The sequence below is a fragment of the Notamacropus eugenii genome, chromosome 1 (assembly GCF_028372415.1).
Source record: "Notamacropus eugenii isolate mMacEug1 chromosome 1, mMacEug1.pri_v2, whole genome shotgun sequence".
Lineage (NCBI taxonomy): Eukaryota > Metazoa > Chordata > Mammalia > Diprotodontia > Macropodidae > Notamacropus > Notamacropus eugenii.
In genome coordinates, this window is record NC_092872.1 from 451,079,597 (window position 1) to 451,102,752 (window position 23,156).

The 23,156-nt window shown below is 37.7% G+C and overlaps 1 protein-coding gene across 2 annotated transcripts in view; it reads left to right on the top strand.

Annotated features, from left to right (window-relative positions):
• Positions 1-23,156, top strand: part of LOC140519184 (uncharacterized) — a 67,722-nt gene that overhangs the window by 14,285 nt on the left and 30,281 nt on the right. For both annotated transcript variants that reach the window (XM_072631992.1, XM_072631993.1), the window contains exons 4-5: positions 3,535-3,661; positions 4,241-4,336. In XM_072631992.1, coding sequence (XP_072488093.1) covers positions 3,535-3,661; positions 4,241-4,336 — 223 coding nt within the window. The remainder of the gene's footprint in view (positions 1-3,534; positions 3,662-4,240; positions 4,337-23,156) is intronic.

Here is a 23,156-nt window from a genome sequence, read left to right on the forward strand (position 1 = left end):
CTGCACTAGCTTCTGTTCTGGAATACCCCCTTGTCCTAACGCTAATCATGCCTTGAGAAACCCAACTCTAGATTAAAGAAAAATTTTTTTAATGAGCCAATATCCTTCTCTTCAGTCTCCCCCTGCAACTCCAATTGAGAGCACAAGAAAAGCAGAACCCAATACAAGTATTTATAACCAGTCAAAACTGATGTCTACATTGGTCATGTCCTAAAAATATTTGTCTCATTCTACGTTCTGCATCCTTCACCTTTCTATCAGGAGATGGGTAGCATGTTTCCTCATTAGTCCTCTGGAATCCTGGTTAGTCATTTTGCTGATAAGAGTTCAGCACAGTAGTATTCCGTCACATTTATATACATAACTTGTTTATCCATTCTGTAGTTTATGAACACTCTCTCAAATTCCCATCTTTTGCCACCTCAAAAAGAGTTAGAAATATTTTCTTATCTGTAGAGTGAGTTTTACTTCAGACTATTCCTTCTCATTATCTATACTCCCTCTAATTCCCTCCCTTCATTTCTCCACTTTTCCTCCTATTTCCTTGTTAAGTGAAATATTTTTTTTCTGTACCCAGTTTTGTCTGTCTGTCTGTCTGTCTGTCTCTGTCTCTCTGTGTGTGTGTGTGTGTGTGTATTCCATCTTTTGACCAATTCAGATGGAGGTGTCAGCTGATCCTCTCCACCCCTTCCTTGTACAAATTGATTATGTGAGATAATTTTCTTTTACGTTCCCCTACCTTCCCCCATCCCTAATGTAGTCATCTTCCCCTCCCTTTCCATTATTTTCTTATAATTTTCAAGACATAATAGAACCATTCCCAGGCCTGGTCTAATTAGATTCTCTCTGTGGATTTTGAAGATGATAAGTTTAAAAGGATACACGTGTCATTTCTCCACATTTAAATGTAAACAGTTTAACCTTATTTAGTCTTTTATCATCGTTCTCAGGTTTGCCTTTTTATGTTTCTCTTCTCTCCTGTGTTTGAACCTCAGAGTTTCTCTGCAGCTCTGCTCTTTGCATCAGAAATACTTGGAAGTATTCTATTCACTAAAAGTCCACTTTCCCCTCTGTGACATCATGCTCATGATACATGTTCTGTATAAGCTCGTGGTTGTGAGCCCCTATCTTCTGCTTTCTGGAATATCATATTCTAAGTTGTTCTCTCCTCCTGCCAAATTGTGTATAATCCTGATTCTTACTGTGACTCCTTGGTACTTGAATTCTTTCTTTCTGGCGGCTTTCAGTATTTTTCTTTTACTTAGAAGCTTTGGATTTTGGCTATGATGTTCTAGAGAGTTCTAATTTTGAAGTTTTTTTTCAAGAGATGACCGGGGGATCTCAGTAGTTTTCTTTCAAGATATCTTGAAATAGGTCCTATTAATTGGATGTCTAGGCTCTTTTTTTGGTCGTGATGTTCAGGTAGTCCAGTGTTTCTTAAATTTTTTTCTCCCAAATCTGTTTTCCAGATCAGTTGTTTTTGCTATGAAATAACTTATATTTTCTTCTAATTTTTTTCACCCTTTTGACATTGTTTTAACATTGCTTGTTATCTCTGTTTAACCTGTATTGAATTTCTTGCCTTCTCAATAAGAGATATAGGGAGGGAGAGAGGGAGAGAATTTGGAACTCAACATTTTAAAAAGTGAATGTCTAAAATGGTTTTTGCACATGATTGGAAAAAATCAAAATACTAAATAAATAAAAATGAACAAATAGATTGCTTGTTGTCTAATGGAATCGTTGGCTTCTATTTAGTTCATCCTAACTTTCAGGAATGGGCCCTTATACCTCTTACATTTTTTATGACAAACTGTTAATTCCCTTTCCATTCTTTCTTCCATAGCTCTCATTTCTCTTCTAATTTTTTTCCTCAAATCCTCTCATTTCATGTATAAAAACAGTTTTTAATTCTTGCTTCATTTTTTTCTAGGTAGTCTAGTTGAATTGTGCTCAAGCTTTATTTTTCTTTGTGATTTTACTTATAGATGTTTTGGCATCATTTTCTTATTCTGTGTTTGTGTAATGTGCTTCCCAGCCACCATAATAACTCACTATAGTGGAGTTCTTTTTTGTTTGCATTTCTTCAGCCTATTTACTGACTTCGGACTTGATATTAGGACTGGGCTCTGGCACTTCTGGTAAAAGGGTCTGGGCTGAGTTATTGAGTGTTGTGTTGTTCAAGAATCTTAGGGACAGGTTGGTGATATGCAAGCTTTCAGTGCAACCAAAATTATCTGATCAAGGGCAAAGTCTAATTGGTGCTTCACTGGTTTGACCTTGGCAGATTTCTGAACCTCAGTTTGGTTTTGTGTAAGAGTAGATTGCTTCTGGACTTCCTCCCATTAACCATCTAGAAAGCTCTGTTGGCTCAAAGTGGCAGAATTATAGGTTCTGTTTTGTCTAGTCCTGCCCTGATTATTTCTCTGCATACTGGGCTATATGCTGAAAGTACTCTGAGCTTAGGGTATGAGCTACATTGCTGCTGCTGGTGTTGACTTCCTCTTCTCTTGGTACGCTGTCCAGGGATTCCTTAATGAGGAATACCACCCCTTTGTACAGATTCCATTCTCAGTCTGCCCTGGATCTCTGACTCGGAAGTAGGTAGTAGGAGACAAAATTGCTGTTTCCCATTGAAGTACCCCGTTATGAATTCAGTAGTGTCCTAGTAGGAGTTTAAGACTTCCTCTTTCCTTAGTGCACAGGCTCTTTCTGGCTATTGGAGGGCTGTGTATATAGCATGCTCCTGGCCAACCTGGTTTCCAGTGTCCAGAGAACTCTCTCTCTGTACCCCTATGCTAAGCTGGACTGTCCAGATGACTCATTGTTATTTTTCCTGACTTTTCCCATCAGGATTTGGTCTGGTACATTTTCTAGATATGTTTGGAAAACTTTGTGGAATGGAGCTCACCACATTGCCCCCTACCACCCTGCTATCTTGGGTCCATCTCCCCACAGTCCTTCCAGTTGGGAGCAGAAACCATACTGTGACTTCTCTTTGACTTGGTAGATTTGACCTGGAGTAGCTGTATTTATTATTATTTTATTCTGAATTTAACTCTCACCAGATAATATGAGCATTCTGTTTTATCAGTCTTGTTCTCAGGCAAAAGTAAAAATGGAAGAGATTAAAAGAGACAAGAAAGGAAACTATTGTATGCTTGAAGATATCAGAAATGATGAAATGATATCATTATGAACTATATATGTTCTGAATGGTATAGAAGTACTTAGAGGAAAAACCAACTGACATTACATAAAACCTAGGTAGTAAGACAGTAATTATATGAGATTTCAATGTGCCTCTCTCCAATGTAGAAAAATATAATAAAAAAACAAAAACAAGCTAAGACTCAGAATAGAATATTAGAAAAATTAGATATGATAACTTATGAGAATTATTGAAAACAATCTAAAGGAGTAAAACTAACTTTTTAGTTTTACTAAAAGAACTCATAAATAAATATGGACAGACAGAAAAAGTAATTAAATTTTACATACTGTTATTCAATAAAATTGACTTTGATATTTCAGGAGTCTTTAACATTCAAAGATGTGGCAGTGGACTTCACCCAGGAGGAGTGGGGACAACTGGATCCTGCTCAGAGGAACCTGTATAGGGAGGTGATGCTGGAGAACTACAGGAACCTGGTTTTTCTAGGTAAGAGCAGTTTCTTCCCATGACATTGAACTTTTCTATTTGTATTTCTTTGATTTCTCCATTGTTAAAAAGTGTGGATCTTCTGATTTGATTAGCTGAGTTTTGTTGCATTTTTTTTTGGTACAGAAACTAAAGATTTGTGATCAATATGCAATTAAGAATCTAGAAGTTTCTGCTCCCTGTTCATAAATGAAAGGGCTTTGTTTTATGGAACTGGGTATGATTGATTCATTGTGCTGTACATAAACACTTTACTGTACATATACATTTTTCCAGTCACCTACGTAGGTGAAGAATTCTCCCCAAAAGTCTCACTAAAAACATCTACAAATGTGGGAGGCTCCCATTCTTTTAACAAGGAGAGAGAATTATGAGCCAAATTACATTTCTGAGTTAAAATCATCTCCTCTCTTTTTCTAGCAACATGATGATGAGTACTTTTGATTGGTCCTTTTGCATTACTCTGGGGCTTCCTAATATCATTACTTTTCTTTCCTGAAGAAGAAAAGGCCAGTATTGAATTCTAAGATGATTTTATCCTTCCACAAATGACTGTTTTCCATTTCTTTTCCCTTTCAGGGTATCCCTTTTCCAAACCCAATATGATCTCCCAGTTGGAGCAAGGAGAGGAGCCATGGATCCTGGAAAGAGAAATCTCAAGGTGCACCTATGCAGGTGAGTGAGTAAAAAATAGCGCAGAGAGTCACTCAGGGGAAATGTATACTAAGAAACCCTATTCAGAGTACCCTCTTCCTCCCCCTAAATCCCTGAAGCCAGTGGAAAAGGGCTGCTATCCAAACATCTGTCCTCTCTGAATCCCATCCTTTTCTACCTCTTCAGGAACACTGATCCCATGAATATCTTTTCTTCTTTAGCATCCTCATTCTCTTCCTCTTCATTGGCTCTGTTCCTTCTCTCTTCAAATTTAGATAAATCTGCCCTATGTCTTAAGAAAACAGAACAAAAAAACTCCTGCTTTGTCCCAATGCCCTTTACCCCTCTTTAGATTTCTCATTTTTACTCATATTTCTCAAATTTATCTCCCATATCTACTGCTTCTTACTAAAATCTTTACTATATCCACCTATCCTTACTAAAATCCTAACACCCATCCACACTACTGTGTGAAATCTGTTCTGGAAGGTTAACACTCACAGTCTTTTTTTTCAGTATTAATGATTCTTAACATCAGTGCCTCATTTGCAGGAACATTCCTTACTGAAAGTACATCCTTCTTAGATTTTTTAAACCTTGTCCAGTCAAGATTTTCTCTTCTTATTGTTTTCATGTCCCAAACTATGAAGTCCCTCAGTGCTCTGTCCCCTGCTCCTTACTCTTCTCTTCCTGGAGCTTGTCAGCTGTCAAGGCTTTAACTATCCCTTCTATGATGATGGTTCACAAAGCCATGTTGCATCATCTCTGATAAGTTACCTTTATTTCAGTTTCACATTTATGTCTGCCTATAGGACTTTTCCAAGTGGATTACCTGCTGTAGTATCAGACCTGGTCCCTCCCAAACCAGCCTATTATTTCTGTCTCCAAACTAGCCCTTCTTTACAACTTGCCCATTTCTATTGGTGGGAACATTATTCTGTCTATCTAGAAACTAGCTTAATACTCAATATTCAGTCAATCAATGAGGCATTCTTTCTGTGAAATCTTTCTTGACTCCCCCAACCTTATTCTCCATTCCCACTGCTACCATCCAGGATAGATCCTCCTTTCGTTATACCTGAGTTATTTCAAATCTCTTGGTTTTCTTGATTGTAGTCACTCATCACTCCAAACCAGCTTGTCAGACAGTAATGCCTGACACATTCCTTTCCTCATTTAATTTCTTTGCTTAAGAACTCCTGTTAGAATTTTAAAGTCTTTTGCCTACCTTTTAAGCCTCACTCTCTCTAACCGAACTAACTTGCCTGTAATCCCTGGAAGGTGTCCTCTCTCTGTTTCAGTCCAGACAGTTTCTTTTATGTTCCCCACTTAGTGCACATGTTGTCCCCTTCTGTATGTCCTCCTTTCTTCATATCCTACCCATCTTTGAAAGCCCAGTCCTATGTTCCCCTGCAAAACATTTTGTGATTTCTCTGCCCTATATAAACCTCTCTCAGCTTTCTACCACTTAGAGCCTATAGATCTTATTCTGTAATTGTTTTATATTTATTCATCTTGTTTGGCCAACAAGATTTCAAAGCTCATGAGGAAAGGCATTTTGTTTTTGACCCTTAAAAATTGCCTGCATTGAAACATTGTTGGCATTGAGCCTTTCATTGATTGATTGATGTATTGCTTTTGAGTTAGTCATTATTGTTTGAGGGTCACATTTTCCTTAGCTGTAATTTTCCTGCCTCATCTTCTCTGGCTCATTGATAAGTATATGTCATTATACTAGTTCTTGAGAGAAACACCATGCAAGAAAAGTAAAAGACTTTGTCACTGCACTCTGGGACTTTAAAATTTAGTTGAAAGAAACAAGACCTAGAGAGTCTCACATTTTTGCTGGCTGTTCCCATGCCTGAAATGCTCTCCCTCTTCACATCCACTTCCTGGATTCCCTGTTTTGCCTCAAGTCTCAGCTAAAATCCCACCTTATGTAAGAAACCTTTCCTAGTCCTCCATAATGTTATGACCTTCCATCCTCCTAAGATTATATCCAGTTTATCCTATATTTAGCTTACTTGTACATAGCTGCTTGCATGTTTTCTCCCCCTATTAGTTTGTGAGTGCCTTAAGTTTAGGGACTGTTTTAGTATTATCTCTATTTTACAGATGAGGAAACTGAGGCAAGCAGAGGTTACGTGACTTGCCCAGGGTTGCACAGCTAGTAAATGTCTGAGGTCACATTTGAACTTAGGTCTTTCTGACTCCCGATCCGGTGCTCTATTTTACTTTGCCACCCAACTACCTCAACATTGAATACTGAAGCAACACAACCCCATTTATGTGTATAGAGGATCAGTCTGGAAGGAGTATGAAGGATAATTTGGAGGAGAGAAAAGATAAAGGTGGGAAGACCTGGAAGATTTTGTAATAGTCCAAGTTGTGGTCAGACAGGCCTGTGCCAGAATGGCGGCAATGGAAATAGATAAAAGAGGATGAATATGGAAGATATTCTAGAGATGGGATTTACAAGACTTGTTAACAAATTAGAAATGATAATTAAGGGAGAGCTCCATCTAGCATAGGGCTCCTGGGGATTTGCCTGATGATGATGACATGAGGGGGTGCACTTCCTCTCTGGGCTGTCACACCAGGTCGCAGAGGGCAGATATAGAACTCTGAGGTGGAAAGAACCACATTATGGAGGAAGCATGCCCCTCTGGAGGTCATTGCCTTGGAAAAGTGAAGCCTGTTATTCTACCCTTAACTCCTTATCCCAGGCCAGGCCACCAGTCCCCAAGGGTTCTGTTGCCGTTGTGCCTCTTTACCATTCAGGCCTTCTCTCACCATTAATCAGCATAACTGCACCTCACCAGGTGACCTGTGTGCTTCCTGAGCTGGGGACTTTACACCACATAGCTCAGCCCCACAGTGGAGCACACACCATTGCTCCAGGATACCCAAAGGCGAAACTTTACTTCCCTAGTGCCCTGAAGACTTACTTGGGTCTATTCTCTTTAATAATAATACCATTTTCCCCAAAGGCAGCAGGGCTGCAGGCAATAGTTATTACACTTCTCCTTAAATATTCCTAGCAAAACACCTCCGCACAGTTACTCATAAATGCAGATCTAATCCCTTTGTTCCCTTGGTTTCCCTTAGTTACATGTGTTAACATCTGTGGGGAGGTGTATATGATTCAACCAGATCTGGTCTCCAAGTTCTAAAAAGTAGAAATTTTATAAATTGTTGCTTTATCCTGTGCCTGTCTCCATGGTTGTGAAATATCTCAGATTCCCATCTGCAGGTATTGCTACCAGTTCACCAAGATTGCTTTATCTACCGGGCAAACAATTCAATTCAAACAAATATTTATTAAGCACCTATTTGTTCAAGGCATTGTGCTAAGCTGGGCATACAGAGACAAATATGACACAGTTCCTGCCCTCAAGAAGCTTTCATTTTGCAGGGCAGTGCAATATGTACACAGATAAGTAAACACAAAATAATTTTGGGGGTAGGGAAGCAATAACAACTGGGGTATCAGGAAAAGCCTTAAATCAGAGATGGCATCTGAGCTGCACTGCAGAGCAAGCTGGGATTCCAAAAAGACAAAGTAAGGAGGTGAGCCTTTGAAAGAGGGGGAATTGGAAAATGAAATAGCATGTATGGTAAGAAGTCCAGTTTTGCTAGACTGTAATGAGGCTGCAATTTATGAGGTAGAATGGTATGAAATCAGTCTGGAAACAGAGATCAGAGCCCTGCTGTGAAAGCCTCTAAATGCTGTAAGAGTTTGTATTTTATTCTTCGGGCAGCTGGGACCCACTGAAGCTTGCTGAACAGAAGTGTGACATGACCGCACCTTTGCCAGAATAATATCAACCATGGAAACTTTGGAGGATAAATAGGAAAGGGGAGAGACTAGAAACAGGGAAGTCTAGTAATGATAACAGCTGATACGCACACGCATACATGCTGCTTTTAGGTCTATGATTTTATTCTTGTTGCTGTGTCATTTCAGTCATCGGGGTTTTCTTGCAAAGGTACTGAAGTGCTTTACCTTTTCCTTCTCCAGTTCATTTTATAGATGAGGAGCTAAGGCAAAGAGGGTTGAGTGACTTGCCCAGGGGCCCACAGCTAGTAAGTATCTGAGGCCAGATTTGAACTCATGAAGATGAGTCTTCATGATTCCAAGCCCAGTGCTCTATCCCATTTTGCCACCTAGCTATAATTACGTTATCTCTTTTGATTTTTACAACCTAATTAAGAGGCTATTGCAATAGTCCAGGTTAAAAAACCATCCATGTGAGATGTCATGAAGGCATAAACTAGAGCTGTGACCATGTGAGTAGGATGAAAAGGACAGATGTGAGAGATGATGTGGTGGTAGAATCACAAGATTTGGCAACTGCATATGAGGAGTGAAGGAGAATAAGATGACTCTAAGTTAGCGATGAATCTGGGAAACTAGAAACATGGTGAAGCTTTTGACAAAATAAGAAAATGAGGAATGGGTTTGTGGGGAAAGATAATGAGTTCTCTCTTGGACATGTTGAGTTTGAGATGTGGATGGGACATCCAGCAGAGATGCCCAGCAGGTGGTTGGTGTTACAGAACTGGAGCTTAAAAGAGAGATGAGGACTAGATATGTGTATTCTGCACAGAAATAACTGTACAAGTAGGAACTTAGGATATCACCAAGAAATGGATTATAGAGAGAAAAGAGAAGAGGCTCAGGACAGAGCCATGAGGTAAACCCATGTAGAGAGTGGCATGGATGATGATCCTATAAATAGGCTACCTGAAAAGATGAGCTAAGAAGAGGGCATATAGCTTTGTTTTTGTTTTTAGCAAGTTCTCCTATTGGAAGGAACTGCTACCCAGTCTTTGTGTGTGCATGGGTGAGTGTGTGTGTGTGTGTGTGTGTGTGTGTGTGTGTGTGTGTGTGTGTGTGTGTGTGTTGGTGCTGCAAAGAATAAATATTCAAATACTTGTTAATACTTATTTTAAAATTTTGATTTGCATGGCTCTGTGATCACTAGCTTAGGGTTGCAATGCTGAGGTAAACAATGGTTGAGCCTCTAATCATTTTTGTAGACTCTTCTGATGTTTGTTGGTCAACCATGGACCCTCATCTAGATGATCTGTACTGGAAGCCAATGCAAGGGAATGATGCTGCTTACCATACTATCTTTGTACTATAACAGAGTCGATGACATATTCTAGAGATAATCTGCTATGAGAAGAACACTCATTGATATTTAGTGTCATTTTAAGTTTTAGGAAGTGCTTGCCCCACAACAAACCTGTTGAAATAGGGGGTATCAGTGTTTTATAGATGAGGAAATAAGGCTGAGAGAAAGTGACTAACTAGCCCATGGTCATTCAGCTAGTAAATGTCAGAGCCAGTATTTGAACCCAGGTATTCAGATTCTAAGTTCAGAGATCTTTCTAGTGTGCTGTGTTTATGATGATGAAAGATCAGGTGTCATTCCCCACCCAGTATTATAGTAAACTTACTGCCAATGGCTGTAGGAGCCCTCCTGGTTTTTTGGAGAAGTGCTTTTGAGGCCCTGGCACTCGTTTTATGTTGGAATTTAGCCTATAGAATTGGATGTCCAGGCCTAGTCTGGCCACCCTTTCTGCCCACAGATTGAGCTCTTGATTCTCCCTCTTTCGCTCAGAGATGTCTGGCTTACTGAGCAACATGGTGAACAAGCAGTCCCCTTCCTGGTAGTGTGGTGTTGCTAGGACCCTCTTCTGAAAGGTCACAACCAGGCACACCTTGAGGCAAATAGCAGCTGCATTTGGGCCTCTCCTCAAGTTACACACTTGAAGGTAGCACATTTGCTACCTTACTCCACCACATGTGGTGTACGTGGTGAAAAACTCACAAAAATAAGAGAGTCAGCCACGAGTGGCAAGCAGATAAGATCCAGTTGTCATTGAGATTAAATTTTAGTGGTCAGGAATATGACTGGATGGCAAGTTTTCTCCAAGTGACACCATCATGTTTCCAGGGCAAATTTAATGGGTGTTAGTTACTAGTACGTAAGGATGTTTGTAGTTCCTTCTCAACTCCATCCCCTTTTTTCTGCCCACATATTCACTTCTCCAATTCAAGCCTTTATTATCTCTCACCTGGACTTTGCAACAACTTCCTAGCTGGTCTCCTTAACTCAAGTTTCTTCCCTCTCTAATGCATCCTCCACCTAGATGTCAAAGCTATTTCTCTAAAGGGCAACCCCTGCCATGTCACTGCCTTACTCAGTAAATTCCTCTGTTTCACCGTTAACTCTGGGAGCAAATATAAACTCTGTTTGGCATTTTACACCCTTCAAAACTTGGACCTAACCTACCTTTCCAACATCGTTACACTCCATATTCCTTTAATTTACTGTTTGATTCTCTGTGCCTTCATACAGGCTTTCCCCTGTGTGGAATTCCCTTCATTCTCACCTCCACCTCTCAGAATCCCTGGTTCCGTTTAAGACTTATCCCAGACACTGTCTTTGGTATGAGTCTTTTCCTGATTCCCTGAGCTGCTAGTGGCCCCACCATTAACTTGTGTTTATCTTGTCTATATTGTGAATAAATATTTTGTTCACATGCTTGTCTCTCTCCCCAGCTAGAACGTAAGCTCCTTGAAGGCAGGACCTATTTTACTTTTGCCTTGTTATCCCTAGCATCAAGCACAGTACCTGGTTCATAGTAGGTATTTTTTATTTTTAAATTTTTATTTAAATAAGGAGAATTCTTTCATATGGAAAGAGCTAATACAATCATATATTTGAAAGGAGAAACAATAGGTACTGTAATGGAGGGAAAGGACAAGAGAGTGCCACCACTGGCCTGGTGATTCCGTGATTCTAGTTTCCCATCCAAGTTAAAATAGTTTCCAAAAAATAATACAGAAGTAATAAAGATAAAAGACTATTCATATGCTCACACAAGCTCCAAGGCATAAGGGAAAAGAAGGAAAAGTAGATGATGTATGCATGGGGCCGACCAATACTGGTTCAATCCAACAATAAGGTATTTCTTGGAGAATAGTCTCCTGGGATAAGGCTGTTGGGAAAGAGAGAAAATAAGTTAAGCTGGTATAAGTAAGGTCTAAGAGAGGCAGGTTGGTGAACACATTCGCTATAAAACCTTGGAGGACCTAAGTCTTATAACACCAGCTGACAGGCCTACAATGCCTTCCTCATACAAAAAAATCTTCTTTGCAACCACCAGTAGATAGACACCAAGCCATATTCATTCCTGTAAGCAGATGATTGGTTGGTCATTGGAAGAATGTGGGAAAAATTTAAACTTCCTCTCCCTAATCTGTGAGTGCCAGAATCACAATTTGTTGTTATCGTTGCTGTTGTTGCCGTGAAAAAGAACATAGCTTGCATAGACATTTAGCTAGAGGAGTTCAGTTGACTTAAGACACGGTCCATTTTCTAGAGAAAATAGTGATCTTTGAGACACCTGCTGTAGAGTCCAGGTTTCATATGATCCAGGAGTAGCCTAGGTCTGCTTTGCTGAGGGAAGAAAAAGACTTTAAAAAGTGCCTTACAGACCATACATTTTTGCTAAAAGTTGAAAAAAATTTGTGCACCATTACTGCTATGCAGATCAATTTCCATTATTTCTTAGTAATGAGCTCTGCAGAGAAGACAGGAAAACATAGCCTATCGACCTTCCAGGTTGTCTTGGGCTGGAAATTTGTTTCACTCTGTCATTTTGTGGGTTCTGCTGCTCCAGAATTTGTTTAAAATCATTTTCACAGGTATTTGGAGGGGTTTGGGGGAGTGATCAAGCAAATCCCTGCCTTTACTCCCCTATCTTGGCTCTGCCCCAACACAGTAGACGTTTAATAACTACTTGTCAATTTATTGATTCAGCTGACAGGAGTAATAAAAGTCCCAGCAAGCCAACTGGGGTTTTTGCAAATCTTCCTTTTCTGAAAAGTTTTGTGTCATCATTTACCACATAAAGCCACTTGAAAGGAATCTGTCCCCACTCACACACACAAAAGATAACTAAGTTTTCCATTTTACAGCAAAAATATAACAATAGATTTTCTCTTTAGGCCTAAAAATTATTCCTTACATCTGAACTCCTCATTTATTCAGTGTCCTTTAACTGCTATCAGTTTTGAGTAACCTAGAATGAACTGACTATAAAAATTTCCCATTTCCAGAAAAATCTGCAAGGGCTTGAATCTGGCTTATAGAACTTGATTTTGCATAGCATATACATTTATTGTATCCTTTTGTTGTCTTTCTGGACCTGTCACAGGCTCCAAGAAAGTCACCTGATTCTGATTAAAAATGCCCTTCTTGGTTTTGCAACAGAAACTCTAGCAAAGGGACTGGATAAGCAAGTCACAGAGCAAATGGCGTGCCTAGACTGGATGAAAGAAAATCAGGGCATTACTTAGATGTGCCATGATATATTGGATCAGTAGATTCGAACTGATCAATTTTGGGAATGATGCAGGTACATTATATTACTCAAAGAACATGACCAGGTATACATATTGCATAGTAGATCAGAAAGGCTGTCTTCCACTTATCCTCAAGCCTAATTCTAAGAAGGTAATGGGGCGATTCAAGACAAGCACCATGACACCCCTGCTATGCCTCCCTTCCTATTTGGTCCCTCTTGTATTCACTCTTCTCTCATTTCAACATTTCTTACAACAAAAGAATTTCTTGCAATGTTAGACTGCTCCTAGGCTGACTTCATATCCACCACCTTTCCATATATGCTGGCGTTCTGTTTACTTTCTTTCCTGGATAATTTATATGGGTAAGTTCACAAGTATATATTTTGTTCATAATCTATTTCTCATTTGCTAACAGCCCCCTCCTCCGTGTTCCTCCTCATCCCTAAATACATATATACTAGTTTAGAGACATGATAAGAGCTGTAAGAATATATTCTTCTTGTACAACTTATCTGAACAGAAGACAGTGCCCTATATGTGGTCTGACCAGGGGAGAGATCAGCTAGAATATCACTTCCCTTGTTCTGTAAGATCCTGTGAACATCATTTCATTCCATTTATATCTCTAGTTACTAGCACAGTGCCTGGCATATAATAGACACTTAATAAATATTGTTGGTTGAGTGATTGATTTTGAGTGTTACACATTTCTTAATGCATCTTCTTCTCACCATAGCTTTTCTGGCTGCCATATCATACTGTTGATTCATTTTGATCTGGGAGTCTATGCAAGCACCTACTTCTTTCTTTTTGTTTTCTTAATTAAATTTTATTTTAACAAAGATCAGCCTTCTCTCCCTCCTACTTCCCTCCCTTGCCTCATAGCAAGAAAAACAATATCTCTCTTACAATCATATATAGTCAAGCAAAACAAATTTTGGCATGGGCCATGTCTGTATCTCAGCATTCAGTCTTTCTCTTCACTCTTGTGTTTGAACATCAGAGTTTCTCCACATCTGTTTTTTTCATCAAGAATGCTTGAAATTCTATTTCACTAAAAGTCCATTTTCCCTCCTCTAGCATTATTCTCAGTTTTTCTGGGTAAGTTATTCTTGATAGGGAGCACATATCTTTTGCCTTCTGGAATATCATATTCCAAGTTCTCTTTTTCTTTATAATGGTAGCTACTAAATTGTGTGTGATCTTGACAGTGGTTTCTTGGTACTTGAATTCATTCTTTCTGACTGCTTACAGTATTTTTTCTTTGACTTGGAAGCTGTGGATTTTAGCTATGATGTTGCTGAAAATTTTCATTTTGTAGTTTCTTTGAGGGAGTGACCAGACGATTATTTTTGTTTCCACTTTGCCCTCTGATTCTAAGAAATCTGGGTAATTTTCTTTTAATAATTTCTTAATTAATGGGTACCCATCTTGTTTACAGTTTTTTGCTACCAAAAAAAGGTCCTGCTGTGAATATTTAGTCATATATGAACTTTGTACATGCCCATTAATGGGATCACTGGATCAAAAGGTATGAATAATATAGTAACTTTTCTTATAAAATTTCCAGATTTTTGGAGATTGCTTGGCCCAGTGTATAGAGCCACCGAACAACCGTATTTATTAGTAGTTCTGTAGTTCTGACTTTCTGTAGTTCTTCCACCTATTTCCATTATTTATGATCATTTATTGATGGGAGTGAAGTGAAGCCTTAGAGTTCTTTTGTTTTTTGGGTTTTTTTTGCATTTCCATGATTATTAGTGATTTGGAACATTTCTCCATATGTTTATTGATAGTTTTATTTCTTCTGTTGAAAACTATACATATCCTTTTCCTCAGTACTTATTTTTTAGGGAATAGCTCTTGGTCTTATGTATTTGTGACAATTTCCTATATATTCTAAATGTCATATGTTTCTCAGAGATATTTGATACAATGAATTTTTCTCACTAGACAGTTTTTCTTGTTTTATCTCCATTGATAGTTTGTATTTCTTCCTTAAAAATAAAAGTTTGATTTTTTTTTTAAAAAAAGTGCTTTTTATTGATGTCTTTTTGTCTTAATGTCATAGTCATTTCAGCCCCTCTTCTCATATTCCCCTAAATGAACCTTCCTTTGAGACAAAGAAAAACAATTAAGCAAAATCATCTAATACAGTGATTGTATCTGACAGTGTATACACTATTGTGTCCTAATAGTCCTCTGTCTCTGCCATGAGATGGGAGGTATTATTTGTCCTTTGAGGCCTTTGTTGGTTTTTCCTTCATCAGAGTTCACTTTTCTTTTTAAGAATATTTCATTTGTTCCACATAATTTCATATAAATCTTACCATGTTTCTGTGAATTCCTTATAGTCACCATTTCTTAGTGCATATTTCATTACATTCATAAACAGTTCATTTATATTAGCCATTTCTTTGATGCCCTCTTTTACAACACTCACTTTCTAGTGAGTCTTCACCCAAATAGAACTCTCGCTTACATCAAAAAAATATAGTTAAGCAAAATAAAATCAACAAAATAGTCATGTCCAAAAAGTCATTTCTCCTTCCATATTCATAGTCAGCCTTTAAAACTCTCTGCTGAACAACACAAGGATCTAAGACAATTCCAAAAGACTCATGATGGAAAATGCTGTCCACATTCAGAGAAAGAACTCTGGAGTCTGAATACAGGTGGAAGCATACTATTTGCTCTCCTTTTCTTTTTTGTTTTGTTTTGTCTTTCTCTTGGTTCCTTCCATTAGTTCTAATTCTTCTTTATGTCATGACTAATGTGAAAATATATTTAATATGAATGTAGAGCTTTAATATAAGTAGAGCTTATATCAGCTTGCATGCCATCTTGGAGAGGGTAGGGAGGAGGAGAAAATTTTAAATTCAAAATCTTAACGTATTTTGTAAAATGACTACAATAACATTAGAGAAAAGTACTTTAAAAGACTTAAGAAATCTGAAAAATACAACTGCCAATCATAACTTTAGAAGACTAACGATGAAGTATGCCTCCCATCTTTTGACCAAGAGGTAAAGGACTAGAGATATAGAATAAAGCACACATTTTTCAAGCACAGTCTCTTTCTACATATCCAATCTGTTTCCAAACCTTATCATTTTTATCTTCACAACATCTCTGCTCTATATCCTCTTCTCTCCACTCACACAGCCACCACACAGGGGCAGGATGTCATCACCCACCTCAGTTTAGACAATTACAATAGTCTTATGGTTCATTCCCTTTCTTCAAGTCTCCCCCCCTTCCAAGCTATCTTTCCCTCAGCTGCTAAAGTGATTTTGCTAAAGCGCAAATCTGACCATGTCATCACAGTACCCAATAAACTTCACTCATTCTCTATGACCTACAAGAGCAAATGTAAAATACTCTGTTTGGCATGAAAGTCCTTTATATATTTGCTACATCTTTCCTCCCTTTCCAGATTTCTTACACTTTTTGCTTACCTCCATCATCTCTATCTCCAGGATTCCTTGGCTTTTTTATTACAAAAATTGTTGGGAAAATGGATAGCAGTTCAATCAGTGAGTCAGACAACATTTATTAAGCACCTACTGTGTGTCAGTCACTGTGTTAATTCCTGGTGACACAAAGAAAGACAAAAGACATTTTGTGCCCTTGAGGAGCTCATAATCTAATGAGGTAAATCACAAAAAAAACAAAACAAAACAAAACCCAACAACAACAAATAGCTATCTACAGGTTGTTTTTATTACATATAATTTTTTATTACATATAAATCTTGCATGTAAGGAATTGTTTGCATGTTGTATCTCTCATTAGAATGTGAGCTTCTTGAATACATGGATGATATTTTTGTCTTTCTTTATATCTCAGATCTGAGATCTTAGAATAGTAAGTACTTAATAAATGCTTAACTGACTAAATGACTGCATGTACTAATACAAAATAAGGTAAGCAGAATCAAGATAAAAATTTACATGATAATCACAGTAATGTTAAAGAAAACAAAATTAAATGACATAAAAACTTAAATCAATGTAGTCATGGCTAATCACAATGTCAATGACATTTTGGTGAAGCATGCCTCTCTTCTCTCAGCAGACACACACACACGTGTGTGTATGTACATATATATATGTATATAAAATTTATTTATTTTTAGTTTTCAGCATTCACTTCCATAAGATTTTGAATTTAAAATTTTCTCCTCCTCCCTACCCTCTCCAAGATGGCATGCAAGCTGATATAAGCTCTACTTATATTAAAGCTCTACATTCATATTAAATATATTTTCACATTAGTCATGACATAAAGAAGAATTAGAACTAATGGAAGGAACCAAGAGAAAGACAAAACAAAACAAAAAAGAAAAGGAGAGCAAATAGTATGCTTCCACCTGTATTCAGACTCCAGAGTTCTTTCTCTGAATGTGGACAGCATTTTCCATCATGAGTCTTTTGGAATTGTCTTAGATCCTTGTGTTGTTCAGCAGAGAGTTTTAAAGGCTGACTATGAATATGGAAGGAGAAATGACTTTTTGGACATGACTATTTTGTTGATTTTATTTTGCTTAACTGGCTTTGCTCACTTAAATCTTCATCAGTTCATACGGATCTTCTCCGGGTTCTCAGGTTCTTCATTTTGTTTCTAGTTCTTTGCTTCACCAAAAAGTACTGGTATAGACATTTATGTATAGGAGTCCTTTTCTCTGTCTTCATTTTTTTTAACTTAATTTTTCAATGAACAAGACTAATCCCATTTGAAAAAAGGAAAACAAAAACAAAATTTTATAACAAATATACATAACCAAGCAAAACTAATTCTTGTATTCATGTACAAACACACAAATATATACACACATACATATATATCAGTCTGTACCCTGAGTTCACTTCTTTGTCAGGGGGAAGGTAGTATACTTCATCACTGATCCTCTGGTATGATGGTTGGTCATTGTATTGATCAGATTCTTAAATCTTCCACAATTATTTGTTTTTGTAATATTATTATTATATAAATTGTTCTTTTGACTTTGCTTACTCACTTAACTCCATATCAGTTCACACAGTTCTTTCCAGGTTTTTCTGAAACTGTATCTTTTATAATTTACTATATCATAATGGCATTGCATTTCATTCCTATATGATAATTTGTTCAGCCATTCTCCAATTCATTGGTACCCCTTTAGTTTCCAGTTCTTTACTAATACAGAAAAATTGTTGCAAATATTTTGTATATAGGAGTTCTTTCCTACTTACATCAATCTTTTTTTGGATAGACCTAATAGTGGTGTCACTATGTCAAAGGGAATGTACAATTTAATGACTCTTGAGGTATAGTTCCAAATTATTTTCCTGAATAACTGAATCAAATCACATCTGTAGCAACTGTGCATTAGTGTGCCTGTCCTCCAACAATTTCTCCAACAATTGTCCTTTTGCTTTTTTGTCATCTTTGCCAACCTGATTTCTTTGAAGTAGAACCTTAGAGTGGTTTTGTTTTACATCTCTTATAATCAATGATTTGAACCCTTTTTTATATGGTTGTTGATAGGTTGAAGAAAAATAGACAAAATGGCTATAAAATAATGATACCCACCTTATACTTGTTTTCCTGATACATCTATTATATAACATGAATTTATCACTGTTATTGCATTTAGTTACATGGTTGTAGTCAATATGTATGTTATTCTTTTAACTCTGCCTTCTTCATTCTGCATCAGATCATGTGTTTTCCCATATTTCTTTTAATACTTCATATCCATAATTTTCACCCTAATATTTCCTTTCATTCCAATAATATTGTTTAATCATGCCCATATGCCATAATTTGCTCAGCCATTTACCAACCAATGAATACCTAATTTGTTTCCAGTTTTTTGCTATAGATAGTATAGATAGAACTTTCTTTTTTTCTCTGTTCGAAACCTACTTGGGAAGAATGAACAAAATGGAGCCGAAAGAAAAAATACATAATTACTATAACTTTGTAAATGAACACAAGGTAACAAAGTCCAGATAAATACCATCGGATAATGTTTGTACTAACTTATGAAGCACACACCTATCCTTTCTTTTAACAAATAGAGAATTACAAAAGTGTAAAATTAGTACTTGCAATCATTCTTTTACATTTTACATTTTTTATTTAACTATTTTTAGGAATTGCATATGGTAGGTGATTCAATTTAAATTTCATGAGTGGCTTGTTTATATGAACAATTAGAAGAAAATTAGAACATTAAGATTAAAAAAAGCAGCAGTCTTTGAGATCTAATCCTCTTACTGGGACTACTTTTTTTTAAAGCCATTATTTACTGGGGTTTTTTTCTCTAAAAGTTTGAACCAACTCTCCCAGCAGTATAATATTGTATCTCTTATACCGCAGCTGACCCAGCAGTAAGGTAGTAGTAGAGAGGGAGAGAAATAAACATTTGAAAAGGTAGAGGAAAATCTTACAGAATCAGTTGGATCCATTGAAGAAGTGGGCATTATAGATGTTTATAATTAGACAAAAAAAAATTCAAATAGAAGAAAAAATAGTCAAGAATATTAAGCAACATTATGAATTAACAAAAAAGAGAAGAGGAACTTTTACTTCTAGAATTCAGGTTATACCATGCAATAGTAATTATCAAAATTTTCTGGTTCTGGATTTTTAAAAGTAGATCAGTTTAATAGGTTAGACAACGATGAGCTCCCTAGCTGCATACAGTTGTCTAGTTTTCAATAAACGTAGGATAAAACACTATGGAAAATAATAATTGTAAAAGGAATTGTTGGGAAAATGGATAGCAGTTCAGTCAGTGAGTCAGACAGCATTTATTAAGCACCTACTGTGTGCCAGTCACTGTGTTAATTCCTGGTGATACAAAGAAAGACATAAGACAGTTTATGCCCTTGAGGAGCTCACAATCTAATGGGGTAAATCACAAAAAAACAAATAACTATCTACAGATTGTTGTACAAACAAGCTATATACAGGATAAATAGGAAATCATAGAGGAAAGGCACTAGGGTTAAGAGGTATTGAAAAAGGCTTTCTTTGGAAGATGGAATTTTAGTAGACTTGAAGGAACAAAGCCAGAGTTGGAGATGAGGAGGGAGAGCATTCCAGGCATGAGGGAACAGCCAGAGAAAAGTACCTGGAGCTGAGAGATAGAGTGTCTTGTGCATGGAGTGTCAAGGAGGTCAGAGTCACTGAGTATGTGTATGTCAGGGGAAATAAGTGAAGAGTATGTGGGAAGAGAGATGAGGTTTAAAGTATAAGAAGACTAGAGAGAGGTGGGTGGGGAGACTAAGAGTTTTGAAAGGGTTTCAGTGCCAAATAGAGGATTTTATATTTGATTCTGGAGGTGATGGGAGCCACTGGAGTTTGTTGAGTATGAGGCTGACATGGTCAGACCTGAGCTTTAGGAAATCACTTTGGTGGTTTAGTGGAGGATGGATAGAAGGAGGAAAAGACATGATCCAAGAGACCAAATACAAGGCTTTTGCAAATAGTCCAGGTGAAGTAATGAGGGCCTGCATGAGGATGGTGGCAGTAAGTATCAGAGGAAAGAAGGGCATATTTGAGAGAAGTTACAGAAGTGGAATCAACAGGCTTTGGCAATAGAGTAGGGAGAGGAGGGGAGGGTAAGAGACTGTGAAGAGTCAAGGAGTAACACCCAGGTTGTGAACTCAGGGGATTGGGAGGATGGTGGTAACAGGATAACAGTAACGGAAGTTTGGAAGGGAGGAGGATTTTGGGGAAGGTTGACAAATTTTGTTCTGGATATTGCTTTTTGTTGACAAGCATTTGCTCTGATGGGGCCTTTGAAATTAGAACGTCTTTGAGTGTGGGACTAGTAATGGATTTTATTTCTTTAGTCCAAGGACTAATTTAGCCAAATTGAGAGGCACATTTCCAAATTATCTGCAAAATGATACTTTTTTTTTCAACCACAGTAAAAGTAGAAGGACTGTAGAGGCATAGAGGATTGCAGAGGTGGAGAAAGTGTCACCACAGTGAAGAAATTATGTGTCTTTAAATATGCCCTTCCTTATCCATTTTCCAGGCATGAGCCCCCTCTCACCAAGTCTCAGTGATTCAAAGAGATAAATTTTTATTCCTAGGAATCAATGAAACTTGGTGGGATTGGATTTATGATTGGGTTATGGATAATAAAATCCAGGGTTTCAGATTATGTGGAACTTTAAAATGCCTAATTGAGGACTTAGGACTTTATCCTCAGGACAAGTGGAGGGAAAAGAATAAGGATTAGAGTTTTTAAAGCCAGAAAAGACATGATGAAATTAATACTGTAGGAAGATTAAGTTGTTAGCTGTATTCAGGATGTTATAGCAGAAGGGTAGAGGTTTATTATAACAATTCAGACATAAATAACCTTTATGTACTCTGGGAATTCTTTAACTAGCTCTTAATCATATGCTAGCAGGTTAGGTTTCCAAGAGCAAGGTTGGCTTCCCTTCATGGTTCTAGGGCTACCCTCATGGGATTAAAGATATTTTTCCAGAGCAATAAGCTAAGTCTCCCATTCTTGTGTGCTCTCCAATTTCAATTGCCAGATATAATTAGTGTGTCCCTTTTATCATCAGTAACTTCCAGTGATTAGCACTGCAGTATCATTTACCAGTTAAAATCAGTTACCTTTTAGAGAGGGATGTTTACTGAGAAGATATGTTCAAATCAAGTTAACAATCTGTCTTATACATACAAGATATTTACTAAGTAAATTGAAGTTAATCTCAAAAGGAAGGCATTAGCACTGAGGAGAGATTGAGAAAGGCCTTCTGCAGAAGGTGGGATTGGAGCCATGGAAGCCAGGAGGCAGAAGTAATCAGAGAGCATTCCAGGAATAGAAGATGGCCAGTGAAAAAATACAGTCAGAAGATAAAGTGCCATGTGCAAGAAGCAGCAAGAGAGCAATGTTGTTGGATTATACAGTATACAGAGAGGAATAAAGTATAAGAATACTAGAAAGATAGGAAAGGATCATATTTGGAAGGATTTTAAAAGTCAAACATAGTATTTTATATTTGATGCTATGGTACCAAGGAGCCACTGGAGTTCATTGAATAGGTAGATAGCATGGTCCCACCTACATTTTAGAAAAATCATTTTGATAGCTGAGTGGAGAATGAGTGGAGTGGAATGGGGAGAGATTTGATTAAGGGAGACCAACTAAAAGGCTATTGCAATAGTCCAGCATGAGATGGTGAGGGCCTGCACCATGGTAGAGGCTGTGTCAAAGGTAGAACCAACAATTTTGGCTACAGATTACATATGGAAGGTGAGTGAAGGTGAAGGAGTTGAGAATGACATCCAAGTTGTGAGCTTGTGTGACTATAAGTACACTAGTACCCTTGATGACAATAGAGAAGATTGAAAGAGAGGAAGATTTTTAGAGAAACATAACGAATTTGGTTTTATAGGCATAAAAGAATTGCCTTGCTGCTATGAGTGCCCAGTTTAAGTTGTGCAACACATTTATAGTGGACCTATTCTTCACAGTTTCACTATTTTCTCCAGTTTTGTTCAACAGCATATGAAAAGAGTGAAGGCAGCAGATGGTGAAAATGCTCCAAGGATGAATCTTGGCAAGGTATGATCAGTAATGGGATGTGGGAGCAAGGGACTTAAGTGTAGAGGATAGTATAGAGTTGGACTGGTTCAACAAGAGGTCACGATAGGAAAGAGAGAACAGAAATGCACAGCATTTTCCCCAACAATAAGAGCACCTTGCCCCTTTTATGATTATGCTCCTTGGGGAGAATAGGCTCAAATTTAAAGGGACTATGAACATTCAACCCACAAATTCATTTTTTGAATTCAGCAAGGCCACTGGATAAATTACTGTCTTCCATTAAGACAAGGCACAATGTCTCTTGGTCATTCATCCCACTCCTGGACAGGGACCCACAGATTGCTCTTAAGAGCTTCACAGGAATTTCTCCAAGCTTAGCTGTTTGCAAAATCTGGCACACATTCCAGCTCCTAGACATGTGGCAGCTCTCTCTCCTGACCCTTTGAAGCTCACAGGGTTGTAGCTTAGTCTAATTTTCCTTCATCTAAAGGAACAAGAAAGAAAAAACCCAAAGACATCCAGAGAACCATACTCATATTCCAAAAGTCTCCCAAGCCTCTTCCTCACTTGAGTTAGCCAGGCAGGAAAGAGCTGAGTTGCTGTCATACATTATTACATTGTATGTAAATGCAGTTCCAGCTCTGCCAACAGTCAAAAAAGCTTGCAGTAAAGTGCACTAGAAATAGTCAGAGAACTAATGCTCTAAAGAGAAGAGGGGCCACTTCATTTTGTATCATCAGCCACTTCCAGAAGCAGGCTTACCAACCAGGTGTGATTCCATGACTCATTGGCCAGGCCCTATTACAAAAGGACAAGGGCTTAGAGTTTGATGACCACCTGCCTCTATGAATCTCTGTATATCTTTTCATATTTTCTCTTGTCCTTTTCCT